The sequence below is a fragment of the Pristis pectinata genome, chromosome 2 (genome assembly GCF_009764475.1).
Source record: "Pristis pectinata isolate sPriPec2 chromosome 2, sPriPec2.1.pri, whole genome shotgun sequence".
Classification (NCBI taxonomy): domain Eukaryota; kingdom Metazoa; phylum Chordata; class Chondrichthyes; order Rhinopristiformes; family Pristidae; genus Pristis; species Pristis pectinata.
The window spans coordinates 6920800-6934836 of NC_067406.1; the positions used below are offsets into that span (position 1 = coordinate 6920800).

Below are 14037 nucleotides of genomic sequence, written 5' to 3' on the forward strand. Positions count from 1 at the left end.
CAGCGGAGGGGCGGGAGGGGGGCCGGTGGCAGTGGAGGGGCGGGAGGGGGGCCGGTGGCAGCGGAGGGGCGGGAGGGGGGCCGGTGGCAGTGGAGGGGCGGGAGGGGGGCAGTGGAGGTGCGGGGGGAGGGCCGGTCCCCAGCCTTTTACCTGTGAGAAGGTACTCTGTACCGACTCTTGTGTGGTCAAAAGCAGGAAACTTTACATTTTCACCCTGTAAGCATCAAGCCTGCCATTAAACGTCATTGCCAGCTGTCCCAACCACTCCATGACCCACTTGAGTGTATCGGTTATCGTAACACTATTACAGCGCCAGCGACCCGGGTTCAATTCCGGCCGCTGTCTGTAAGACGTTTGTACGTTCTCCCCGTGTCTGCGTGGGTTTCCTCCGGGTGCTCCGGTTTCCTCCCACATTCCAAAGACGTACGGGTTAGGAAGTTGTGGGCATGCTATGTTGGCTCCGGAAGCGTGGTGACACTTGCGGGCTGCCCCCAAAACACTCTATGCAAAAGATGCACTTCACTGTGTGTTTTGATGTACATGTGACTAATAAAGAGATCTTATCTTATATCTTATCTTATCTAGAGCAATACAGCATGGAAACCAGCCCAACTTGTCCATGCCCACCTAAGCTAGTCCCATTTGCCCATGATTGGCCCCCAGCCCTCTAAACCTTTCCTATCCACGTACTTACCCAAATGTCTCTTAAATGCTGTCATTGTATCAGCCTCAACTGCTTTCTCTGGCAGCTCTTTTCATATACACTCCACGATCTGCATGAAGAGGTTGCCCCTCATGTCTCTTTTAAATCTTTCCCCTCTCACCGTAAACCTATGCCCTCTAGTTTTTGATTCCCTCTCCCTGGGAAAAAGTGTATGCATTCACCCTATCTATGCCCCTCTATAAGGTCACTCCTCATACACTCTAAGAAATAAGAGTCTTATCCTGCCCAATCTCTCCCTATAGTTCAGGCCTCGAGTCCTGAAATTCTCGGAAATCTTCTTTACACTTTTCCCAGCTTAACAACGTCCTTCCTATAACAGGGTGAGCAAAACTATACCCAATACTCCAAGTGCGACCTCACCAATATCTTGTACAACTGCAACATAACTTCCCAGCTCCTATACTCAATGTGCTGACTGATAGAACATAGAACATATAACAGTACAGCACAACACTGGCCCTTTGGCCCACAATGTTGTGTCGACCTTTAAACCTTGCCTGACTATCTAGTCCCTTCCTCCCACATATCCCTCTATTTTAAATTCCTCCATATGCTTATCTAGTAATCCCTTGAATTTGACTAATATACCTGCCTCTACCACCGCCCCAGGCAGCGCATTCCATGCCCCAACCGCTCTCTGGGTAAAAAACCTTCCTCTGATATCTCCCTTGAACTTCCCACCCATTACTTTAAAGCCATGCCCTCTTGTATTGAGCATTGGTGCCCTGGGAAAGAGGCAGTGGCTGTCCACTCTATCTATTGCTCTTAATATTTTGTACACCTCTATCATGTCTCCAATCATCCTCCTTCTCTCCAAAGAGTAAGGTCAGCGTGCCAAACACGTTCTCCACTTGTCAATCTGAAATACTTGGACTCTTATGTTAGACCGCCATCCCGAGTTCTGGTTTCTGTAGCCTGAGAAAACGGTCTCTCTGTGAAGCCCTCTTTAGAACTTCCAATGCCTCAATGGGATATGTCAAATGGTAGAACAGGCTTGAGGGGCTGAGTGGCCTCCTCATGATTCCTGTGATGCTATTACCTCCATTTGGTTCTTCGGTTCTGGAACCAAGTCTTGACCTGGGCATCAGTCATCTTGAGGGCCTTGGCCAGTGTTGCCCTCTCGGCCGAGGCCAGGTACTTCTGCCGGTGGAAGCGTTTCTCCAACTCGCAGATCTGGAGGCGGCTGAACGAGGTCCTGGGCTTCTTCCGCTTGGGAGGGGTGCGGTTCTGGTAGGGGTGTCCAATCCTCCTGGCTGCGGTGAAGGGAGACAGGGCAGCTGGTGAGAGCAGAGGGGAGAAGTCATTCACTGGGAGAAACAATTAGACCATCACAAACTACAAACTTCGACTAGGACCGGACAGATTAGATGACAGAAGGATGCTGGTGAGTCCAGGATCAGGGACCACAGTAGAACGATGACTATAAGCCATTTAAGACTGAGATGGGGAGATATTTCTTCTCCCAGAGAGTGCGAACCTGTGGAATTCCCTACAACAGAAATCAGCTGAAGCCGAATCATTGAATACATTCAACAAAGATTCCATACTTTTATTTTATATTCACTCAAAGGATGTGGACTTCACAGGCTGAGTCAGCATTTATTTGCCCATCCCTAGTTGCCGTCGAGAAGGTGGTGGTGAGCTGCCTTCTTGAACCACTGCAGTCCTTGAGGTGTGGGTGAATGGGATGAGTATAGGTGGGTAAAAAGGTTAGTGTGGAAATGGTAGGTCAAAGGTATTGGTATAGGTTTATTATTGTCACGTACCGAGGTACGGTGAAAAACTTGTCTTGCATACTGATCGTACAGGTCAATTCATTACACGGTGCATTGAGGTAGTACAGGGTAAAAACTATAACAGAATACAGAGTAAAGTGTCACAGCTACAGGGAAATGCATTGCAGGTAGACAATAAGGTGCAAGGTCAAACAACGTAAATTGTGAGGTCAAGAGTCCATCTCTTCGTATGAGGGAACCATTCAATAGTCTTATCACCGTGGGGTAGAAGCTGTCCTTGAACCTGGTGGTACGTGCCCTCAGGCTCCTGTATTTTCTGCCTGATGGGAGAGGGGAGGAGAGAGAATGACCCGGGTGGGTGAGGTCTTTGATTATGCTGACTGCTTCACTGAAGCAGCGAGAGGTATAGGCAGAGTCCATGGGGAGGCTGGTTTTCATGATGTGCTGAGCTGTGTCCACAACTCTCTGCAGTTTTTGTTTCTGTTCTGTATGACTCTAAGGATTTAGTTCTCTCAGATTTAGAGAGACCAAGGGAGGTAGGGAGAAATCCAGAACATAGTTTGGATAATCAGCCATGATCATATTGAAAGGTAAAGCAAGCTCAAAGGGATGAATAACCTACTTCTGCTCCCATTTTCCATGTTTCTATGTATCCAGGCATAAGGATAAAGGCGATGTGAGATCTCTGAACCATTGGCATCACACAATTGTTGTCTCTATCGTAATTTGGGTTGAAAATCTAGTTTATATTGTGTTACATTTTGAATTAAGCAGCCAGCATAGTCAAAGACCCACCCGCCTGGGACATTCTCTCTTCTCCCATTGGGCAGAAGATACAAAAGCCTGAAAGCACGTACCACCAGGCTCAAGGACAGCTTCTACCCCGCTGTTATAAGACTATTGAACAGTCCCCAGTTCGATAAAATGGGACTCTTGACCTCATAATCTACCTCGTTATGACCTTGGACCTTATTGTCCACCTGCACTGCACTATCTCTGTAACGGTAACACTTTATTCTGCATTCTGTTATTGTTTTTCCTCGTACTACCTTGAGGCACAGTGTAATGAAGTTTGTACATTCTCTCCATGTCTGCGCGGGTTTCCTCCGGGTGCTCCGGTTTCCTCCCACATTCCAAAGACGTAAAGGTTAGGAAGTTGTGGGCATGCTATGTTGGCGCCGGAAGCGTAGCGACACTTGCGGGCTGGCCCCAGAACACTCTACACAAAAGATGCATTTCATGTACATATGACTAATAAAGATATCTTATCTTATGAATTGATCTGTATGCAAGACAAGTTTTTCACTGTACCTTGGTACATGTGACAATAATAAACCAATTTATCAATTTACCAATGTATGTGCTTGCCTTCTTTTACTCACTGCACTTTCCGGATTGGTCTTTTGGGAACTGAGGGAGAGGGTTAGAGGTGTCACCGCTTCACCCTACCAGGATCCAGGGTCGAGGTCTGAGAGTCCATCTGGTAGCTGGTGGACAGTGAAGGGCATCACAGTCGAGTCTGCATCTGTGCTCAGCCGGCTAGTCGACAACAAGACCTCTTCGGGATGCTGCAATACAATTACTGCCCCTCAAGCCCAGCACAGCCCAGGGTTAAAGCCTTCCTAAATCTTGTTTCCTGCTTCTCCTGACCCCACAAGGACAGTGGTGGGGAGAGAAAAGAGTTACATCTTCAGACATCTTTTGATGCCAACTCCTTTACCTTAAACTTAATGATCTTCATCCTAATGGTTATATGACCTCACCTCTCCCTAGCTCTGTAACACCCCCCAGTCTTGCAGCACTCTGAGGTCTCCACACTTCTGGCTTTTAATACATTTTCCCCCATCAGCAACCAGGACTTCAAATGCCTCAACTATAAGCTCTGAAGCCCCTTCTTAGAGAACATAGAACAGTACAAGAGAAACAGATGCAGGAATCTAGATGAAAAACACGATGATCCTGGAGGAACTCAGCAGGCCGGGCAGCATCCGTGGAGAAAAGCAGGCGGTCAATCTTTTGGGTCAGGACCCTTCTTCAGGACTGAAGACAATCCCCACACCCCCGCCCCTACCCCAAACTAGCGGTTAGCGTAACGCTATTACAGCACCAGCGACCCTGGTTCAATTCCGGCCGCTGTCTGTAAGGAGTTTGTACGTTCTCCCCGTGACTGTGTGGGTTTCCTCCGGGTGCTCCGGTTTGCTCCCACATTCCAAAGACGTACGGGTTAGGAAGTTGTGGGCATGCTATGTTGGCGCCGGAAGCGTGGCAACACTTGCGGGCTGCCCCCAGAACACTCTACGCAAAAGGTGTATTTCACTGTGTGTTTCGATGTACATGTGACTAATAAAGAAATCTTATCTTATGCTTCTTCTCTTCTGCCCTTTCCTACTCTATCTCTCTTCTTTCTACCCCCTTTTTTGCTCCTTTTTCTCCTTACCTTTGGCCCACCCCCCGGTGGATCTGCTCTCCCCTCCTCCCCCGCGCCTGTCTATCACTATCTCTTACCTGCATCTACCTATCGCCACTCTGTGCCCACCCTCCCTCCCCTCTCTTGTCCACCTATCACTGCTCTGCTTTGCCCTCCTATATACTGGGCTTCCCCTTATCCTATCTTCAGTCCTGAAGAAGGGTCCCGACCCGAAATTTTGACCGTCTGCTTTTCTCCACGGATGCTGCCTGGCCTGCTGAGTTCCTCCAGCATCATCGTATTTTTCAGAGAGCAGTACAACACAGGAACAGGCCCTTCGGCCCAAAATATCTGTGCTGAACACGATGCCAAATTAAACTAAATTTCCTCTGCCTGCATGTGATCCACATCTCTCCCCTCCCTGCATGTTCATGTGTCTAGCTAAAAGCCTCGTAAACACCACTATCATGTCTGCTTCCAGATAGGAAAGATTCTTCTTCCTAGAAACTTCCTTTGTGACCAAGCTTTTGGTTATCTGCCTGAATACGTTAGATGACTCAGTGAGAAAGTTTCGTTGATAACACCCTTGTGAAGCTCATTTTGCTATGTTAAAAATGCAATGTTGACTCAACTTGTCACTTTTCTTTTGATGGGTCAACAGAGCAAAAGCAAATCTACTGGTGGGTAAGTCTGTCTAAAAAAATTAGCAACACAAGAAATGTGCTGGAGGGACTCAGCGGGTCGGGCAGCATCTACGGAGGGAAATGGACTGTCGACGTTTTGGGTCGAGAATCTCCGTCTGACTGAAAGATAAGAGGGGGATATGGCCGGTATAAAAAGGTGGGGGGAAGGGGTAGAACAAGAGCTGGCAGGTGATTGGTGTATCCGGCTGGGGGGGGGGGTGGTGATAGGCAGATGAGGGCAGGAATGAGGTCAGAAACTGGGAGGTGATAGGTGGAAGCGATAGGGTTGAAGATGATGGAATCTGATAGGTGGAGAGTGGAATAAAGGGAGGGAGGTGGGGAGGGGAACCGGTGGGAGGAGTGTGTGGGTGATGGGGAGAGGGGAGAGGGGAGATGGGGAGAGGGGAGAGGGGAGAGGGGAGAGGGGAGAGGGGAGAGGGGAGAGGGGAGAGGGGAGAGGGACCAGACCTTTTATTGATCCTCAGGGAAATAATTTCTGCAGGCAAAAGTTGCGAGAAATTTGGAAGACTCTTCCAATAATGGATATTAATGAAACGTCAATTGTTAACTTTAAGTTTGAGAATTCTGTTAAGCAAATGTAGTAGGCGTAGTGGGAAAGTGATATGGTCACAGGTTGGTGAAACAGACTTGAATGGCTAAATGTCCTCCTCCTGCTGTTGTATTACTGTGGTCATCTGGATTCCTTTCAGTGATAGAGTCATCGAGTCATACAGCACGGAAACAGGCCCTTCGGTCCAATGGGTCCATGCCGACCAAGATTCCCATCTAAGCTCGTCCCATTTGACCGCATTTGGCCCATATCCCTCTGAACCTTTCCTATCCATGTACCTGTCCAAGTACCTTTTAAATGTTGTTAATTTGCCTGCCTCAACCACTTCCTCTGGCAGCTTGTTCCATAAACTGACCACCCTCTGGGTGAAAATGTTGCCCCGCAGGTTCCTATCAAATCTCTCCTCTCTCACCTTAAGCCTATGCCCTCTAGTTCTTGATTCCCCAACCCTGGGAAAAAGACTGTGCGCATTCACCCTGTCGATGCCCCTCATGATTTTACACACCTCTATAAGATCACCCCCTCATTCTCCAATGAAAAAGGTCCCAACCTGCTCAACCTCTCTCCATAACTCAGTCCCTCGAGTCCTGGCAACATCCTCGTAAATTTTCGCTGCGCTCTTTCCAGCTTAATGGCATCCTTCCTAGAGTAGGGTGACCAAAGCTGAGCACAATATTCCAAATGCGGCATCACTAACGTCTCGTACAACTCCGTATAAACTAGCAGTGTCACTGGCATCTAATCCATGCACTTAGAAAATGGTCAGAGTGGGTTCAGGATGCTGTTTATATCTCCAGTTTAGAGGAACAGATCCAATTAGAAGAATGAAAGAGAAGGAAGTTAAGAGTCTTCTGCCTGGTTTTGTTGCCTGTCCATCTGTTGGGTGATACCTGGCTGTCAGGGATATAATTGTCCTTGTAAAGTTGTTGGGAGATTAAAATTTAAGGTTCTTAGCAGCAAAGTTGCAAGATCCATACCGAAGGTTCTGCATCACCAACACTGATTGCAGTGTGTATGTACAGCCTGGCAAGTTTGTTATATTTCCATACGACCGAGACGAAGGCCATTTGGCCCATCAAGTCTATGCTGGCTTTCAGCAAGATCACATCCCCTCCCTAATTTCCTTATAATTGTGACACTTTATTCCGCATTCTGTTATTGTTTTCCCTTGTACTACCTCAATGCACTGATCTGATGAAATGATCTGTATGGATGGCATGCAAAACAAAGTTTTTCCCTGTACCTCGGGACATGTGACAACAATAAACCAAATTATCAAATTTATCAATTAACCTATTCTCGCCAGGTTCCCATCAACTCTCCCCAGATTCCGCCACTCATTAGAAGCAACTTACAGTGACTGGGCATCTTTGGGCTGTGGGAGGAAACTAGAGGATCCAGTGGAACTGCATGTGGTCACAGGGAGAACGTGCAAACTCACACAGACAGTGCCAGAGGTCAGGATCGATCCCAGGTCTCTAGAACTGTGAGGCAGTAGCTCTAATTGCTGCTGCATTAAACCAGCTTGAGATCATAGAACATAGAACATAGAAGAGTACAGCACAGAACAGGCCCTTCGGCCCACAATGTTGTCCCTCCTACCTACAGAATGCCCATATCCCCCCTATTTTCCTCTCATTCATGTGCCCATCCAAGCCCCTCTTAAAAGCCCCCAATGAATTTGCCTCCACCACCCTATCAGGCAACGCATTCCAGGCATCCTCCACTCTCTCAGTAAAAAAAACCTACCCCTCACGTCTGTTCTCAACCTATCCCTTCCCACCTTAAGTGCATGCCCTCTGGTATTGGATCGCTCAATAATGGGGAAAAAAATATTGCTTGTCCACCCTATCTATGCCCCTCATAATTTTATACACTTCCAACAGATCACCCCTCAGCCTCCGCCGCTCTAGAGAAAAGAGCCCAAGTTTGTCCAGCCTCTCCTGATAGCACATGCCCTCTAATCCAGGCAGCATCCTAGTAAACCTCCTCTGCACCCTCTCTAAAGCCTTGACATCCTTCCTATAGTGAGGAGAACAGAATTGCACGCAATACTCCAAATGTGGCCCAACCAGAGTTCTATATCATCTATAGTAAGTGGAAAGAATGAAAATAAAGTGAGATGTAAACCTCGCAAGAGATGGACTCTTGACCTCACAATCTACCTTGTTGTGACCTTGCACCTTACTGTCTACCTGCAATGCACTTCCCTGTAGCTGTGACATGTTATTGTTTTTACCTGTACTACCTCAATGCACTTTGTACTAACTCAATGAATCTGCACTATGTAATGAATTGACCTGTACGATCGGTATGCAAGACAAGTTTTTCACTGTATCTTGGTACAAGTGACAACAATAAACCAATACCAATACCAATATAATTGGAAAGAAAGTTTTGTCCAGGAGAAGTGTGCTTGGACACAGAATTCTAACATATTTTGAATACATGGAAGATACGGTAGTGTAGCGGTTAGCGTAACGCTTTACAGCGCCAGCGAGCCGTGTTCAATTCCAGCCGCTGTCTGTAAGGAGCTTATACATTCTCCCCGTGTCTGCGTGGGTTTCCTCCGGGTGCTCCGGTTTCCTCCCACATTCCAAAGACGTACGGGTTAGGAAGTTGTGGGCATGCTCTGTTGGTGCCGGAAGCGTGGCGACACTTGCGGGCTGCCTCCAGAACACACCACGTAAAAGACGCATTTCACTGTGTGTTTCAATGTACATGTGACGAATAAAGATATCTTATCTTATCTTATTTCTCAAGGGTTCAAAACCAGCACACCGTCTTTCCTGACTGGGAACATTAGAAAGACTGGCAGTTATAGGGCACCTTTCATGATCTCAATGATGGGCCTAACCCTAACCCTAACCCTAAACTCCCCTCTGGAGTGACCGAGCAAGACGCTTGGCTCAAGGGTAATAAGACAGGTAATAAAGGGCAGCACAGTTGGTGCAGTGGGTCGAGCCACTGCCTCACAGCGCCAGAGACCCAGGTTCAATCCTGACCTCTGGCGCTGTCTGTGTGGAGTTTGCACGTTCTCCCTGTCACCGTGTGGATTTCCTCCAGGTGCTCTGATTTCCTCCCACGTTCCGAAGACGTGTGGATTGGTAGGGAAATTGGCTGCTGTAAATTGCCCCCAGTGTGTAGATGAGTGGAAGAATCTGGGAGGATTTGATGGGAATGTGGGGAGAATGAAATGGGATGAATGGGGGATTAGTGTAAATGGGTGGTTGACGGTCAGCACAGACTCGGAGGGCCGAAGGGCCTGTTTCCATGCTGTATCTCCCGATGTCTATAAATACCAAGGTTCACTGTGACTCTATGACAGCCACATCCTGCGGAGGAATGAATGGAAATAGAAATGCGACAGTCAACTTTTGCAAGCTCCCACAAACAGCAAAATGACTGAGCACCTGAGCTCTGTCCACCATGGTCACCTGGAGCTCCCGGTTGCAGCCCATTTTAATTCCCCTCCCCATTGGGGATGGGGACCAGAGTGATAGGTCAGAGGTTGGTTCATTTTGTGCACAGGTAGATGCAGAGGGTAGAGAGACTGTGAGGAAGGATAGGCAGTTGAAAGGGCAAAATTGCAGTCAGTTGGAAGGTCTGAAGTGTGTCTACTTTAATGTGAGAAGTATCAGGAACAAGGGTGATGAACTTAGAGCATGGGTAAGTACGTGGAACTATGACGTGGTGACCATTACAGAGACTTGGTTGTCGCAAGGGCAGGAATGGCTGCTGGATATTCTGGGGTTTAGATGTTTCAAAAGGTAAAAGAGGTGGGGGAGTGGCTTTGCTGATCAGGGACAGTATCACAGCTGCAGAAGGGGAGGATGTCCTGGAGGGATCGTCCACTGAGTCAGTGTAGGTAGAAGTCAGAAACAGGAAGAGAGCGATCACTCTGTTGGGAGTGTTCTGCAGACACCCCAATAGCAGCAGAGACACTGAGGAGCAGATCGGGAGGCAGGTTTTGGAGGGTTGTTGTCATGGGTGATTTCAACTTCCGGAATATTGACTGGCACCTCCTCAGTGTAAAGGGGATAGATGGGGCGGAGTTTGTTAGGTGTGTCCAGGAAGGATTCCTGACACAGTACGTGAACAGGCCGACTAGAGGAGAGGCCATACTGGACCTGGTACTAAGCAATGAGCCTGATCAGGTCTCAGATTGGTATTGGTATTGGTATATTATTATCACTTGTACCGAGGTGCAGTGAAAAACTTGTCTTACAAACCGATCGTACAGGTCAATTCATTACACAGTGCGGTTACATTGAGTTAGTACAGAGTGCATTGATGTAGTACAGGTAAAAACAATAACAGTACAGAGTAAAGTGTCACAGGTACAGAGGAAGTGCAGTGCAATAAGGTGCAAGGTCACAACAAGGTAGATCGTGAGGTCAGAGTCCATCTCATTGTATAAGGGCCAATAGTCTTATTGCAGTGGGGTAGAAGCTGTCCTTAAGTCTGGTGATACGTGCCCTCAGGCTCCTGTATCTTCTACCCGATGGAAGAGGAGAGAAGAGAGAATGTCCTGGGTGGGTGGGGTCTTTGATTATGCTGGCTGCTTCACCAAGACAACAAGAGGTAAAGACTGAGTCCATCGAGGGGAGGCTGGTGTCTGTGATGCGCTGGGCTGTGTCCACAACTCTCTGCAACTTCTTGCGGTCCTGGGCAGAGCAGTTGCCGTACCAAGCCGTGATACATCCAGATAGGATGCTTCCTATGGTGCATCAGTAAAAGTTGGTGAGAGTTGGTGAGATCGCTTGATGGGAGAACATTTTGGAGACAGTGACCATAACTCCTTGATCTTTACCATAGCCTTGGAGAGAGATAGGAGCAGATGATATGGGAAAGTATATAACTGGGGGAGGGGGAGGGGAGGGGGAGGCAGGAACTTGGGAACATAAATTGGGAACAGATGGGGAAGTGCGTAGTTCTTGGGGAAGTGCATAGCGGACATGTGGAGGTTGCTTAAGGAATACTTGCATGGGGTTCTGGATAGGTTTGTCCCATTGAGGCAGGGTAAGGATGGTTGAGTGAGGGAACCGTGGTTGACAAGAGATGTAGAATATCTTGTCAAGAGGAAGGAAGAAGCTTACCTGAGGTTTAGAAAGCATGGATCACAGGGCTCTGGAGAGTTACAAGATAGCCAGGAGGGAGCTTAAGGATGGATTTAGGAGAGCTAGAAGGGGGCATGAGAAGGCCTTGGTGAGTAGGATTAAGGAAAACCCCAAGGCGTTCTACACATATGTGAAGAACAAGAGGATGATTAGAGTGAAGATAGGACCGATCAGGGATAAAAGAGGTGCCAGGAGTGGGAAGAGGTAGGGCAGGTCCTTAATGAATACTTTGCTTCAGTATTCACCAGAGAGAGAGAGAGAGACCTTGACGTTTGTGAGGATGGTGTACGACAGGCTGATACGCTAGGGCACGTGGACGTGAAGAAAGAGGATGCGTTAGAACAATTCTCTGGCTGTTCATGATGGGGTTTGAACTCACTCCTTCATGAACGGTGTGGACCTCCCTCCGGTGTTTTAACCGTCGTACCTACCCGTGCATGTAGTCCCATATCCATACAGACAAAACACCTCACATTCCCCAGGTTTGACTCAAAGAGTCACAGACCACAGAAGCAGCCCCTGCAGCCCAGCTGGTCTATGCCGACCAAATGCCCATCCAAGCTAGTTCCATTTGCTCATAGGTAATTCCACCCTCAGGTGCCATCTATGTGGAGTCTGCAGGTTCTCCCTGTGATTGTGTGTGCTCCGGTTTCCTCCCACATCCCAAGGACATGCTGGTGGGTTAATTGTCTCCTGTAAATTGCTCCTTAGTGTACATAAGTGACAAGAGAACCAAAGGGAATATGATAAATTGCTGGGCCACAGGGAAATAAGGGAAGGGAAACGGGAATGATGGGGTTGGTCTGTATAGAACTACCACAGACACAATGGGCTGAATGGCCTTTTGTGTCGTAGAAATCAAGCACAGCAAAGCTACTTCCTTTGGTCTGCAACAAGAGGGAACAATCGTATAACGGGAGTAAGTTATTTGGTAGGGAAATTGATTTGATTTGATTTCTTTATTCGTCACATGTACATTGAAACACACAGTACATGCATCTTTTGCGCAGAGTGTTCTGGGGGCAGCCCACAAGTATCGCCATGCTCCCGGACCTCACGATCTACCTTGTTGTTACCTTGCACCTTATTGCACTGCACATTCTCTGTAGCTGTGACACTTTACTCTGCACTGTTATTGTTTTTACCTGTACTACCTCAATGCACTCTGTACTGACTCAATGTAACTGCACTGTGTAATGAATTGACCTGTAAGATCGGTTTGTAAGACAAGTTTTTCACTGTACCTTGGTACAAGGGACAATAATAAACCAATACCAATACCATAGCATGCCCACAACTTCCTAACCCATACGTCTTTGGAATGTGGGAGGAAACCGGAGCACCCGGAGGAAACCCACGCAGACACGGGGAGAACGTACAAACTCCTTACAGACAGCAGCCGGAATTGAACCCGGGTCACCGGCGTTGTAATAGCATTACACTAACCGCTATAGCTTAGGCTCCACCAGAAGAACAACCTGTATTTATATCCAGCAACAAACAATCTGCTGGAGGAGCTCAGCAGGTCGAGCATCCTCTGTGAGGGGAAAGGATTGTCGACATTTCGGATCGAAACCCTGCATCGTGACTGAGAATGGATAGGGGAGATGAATTTATAGTGCTGTATTTGTACTTTCCTGCAGTAACAGTACGGTATTTAAATAGCACCGTTAATGTAGGAAAGAATTACAAAAGTAAATTCGTAAATTCTATTGGTCAGTTGGTTTATTATTGTCACAAGTACCGAGGTACAGTGAAAAACTTTGTTTTGCATGCCATCCAGACAGATCATTTCATCACATCAGTACCTTGAGGTTGTACAAGGGAAAACAATAACAGAATACAGACTAAAGTGTTACACTTACAGAGAAAGTGCAGTGCAGGCAGACAATAAAGTGCAAGGCCATGATGAGGTGGATTGTAAGGCGAAGAGTCCATCTTATCGTACTGGGGACTGTTCGATAGTCTTATAACAGCGGGACAGAAGCTGTCCTTGAGCCTGGTGGTACGTGCTTTCAGGCTTTTATATCTTCTGCCTGATGGGGAGGGGAGAAGAGAGAATGTCTGGGGTCGGTGGGGTATTTGATTATGTTGGCTGCTTTACCGAGGCAGTGAGAAGTGTAGACAGAGTCCATGGAGGGGAGGCTCTGAAGGCATCAGGAAACAAAACATTGAGTCACAAGGAGATGCTGGGATAGGAGATCAAAAGATTGGTTGAAGAGGGAAGGAGGGTCCCAACCAAGAGAGACAGAGGCACCACTGGGGAAACCTCCAGTCGTTGGGGTCCGGAGAGCTGAAGCTTGGTCACCAGTGGCTGGGGAGAATGGTTGTTGGGAGGTTGGTCAGGAGAACATTGGAATAGTTGAGGCCAAATGTGGCGCAAACATGCAGAAGAGTTTCAAGCCAGAGACAGACAGTGTTACAGAGGTGCAAGTAGGCATTCATAGTGATTTAAGATAAGTTAAGATTTCTTTATTAGTCACCTGTACATCAAAACACACAGTGAAACGCATCTTTTGCGTAGAGTCTTCTGGGGGCATATTTATTCATCCATAAGACATGGATGTTCCTGGCAATCTAGAAATTATTGTCATAGAGTTACACAGCACAAAAAAAACAGGCCCTTCGGCCCACCTCGTCCATGTCAACCAACAAATACTCATCAACACTCATCCCATTTACCAACACTGCTCTGTTGCCTTCTTTGCCAAGTTCTTGTTTCTTACACGCTGTGAGAGTCTCTACCTCTATCACCCCCTCAGGCAGTGCGTTCCAGATTCCAACCTCCCTCTGGGT

The 14037-nt window shown here is 47.6% G+C and overlaps 1 protein-coding gene across 1 annotated transcript in view; it reads right to left on the reverse strand.

Annotated features, from left to right (window-relative positions):
* LOC127587314 (T-cell leukemia homeobox protein 1-like) overlaps positions 1-14037 on the reverse strand; it is a 65401-nt gene that overhangs the window by 13250 nt on the left and 38114 nt on the right. Inside the window, exon 2 of the mRNA XM_052045584.1 lies at positions 1764-2001. Coding sequence (XP_051901544.1) covers positions 1764-2001 — 238 coding nt within the window. The remainder of the gene's footprint in view (positions 1-1763; positions 2002-14037) is intronic.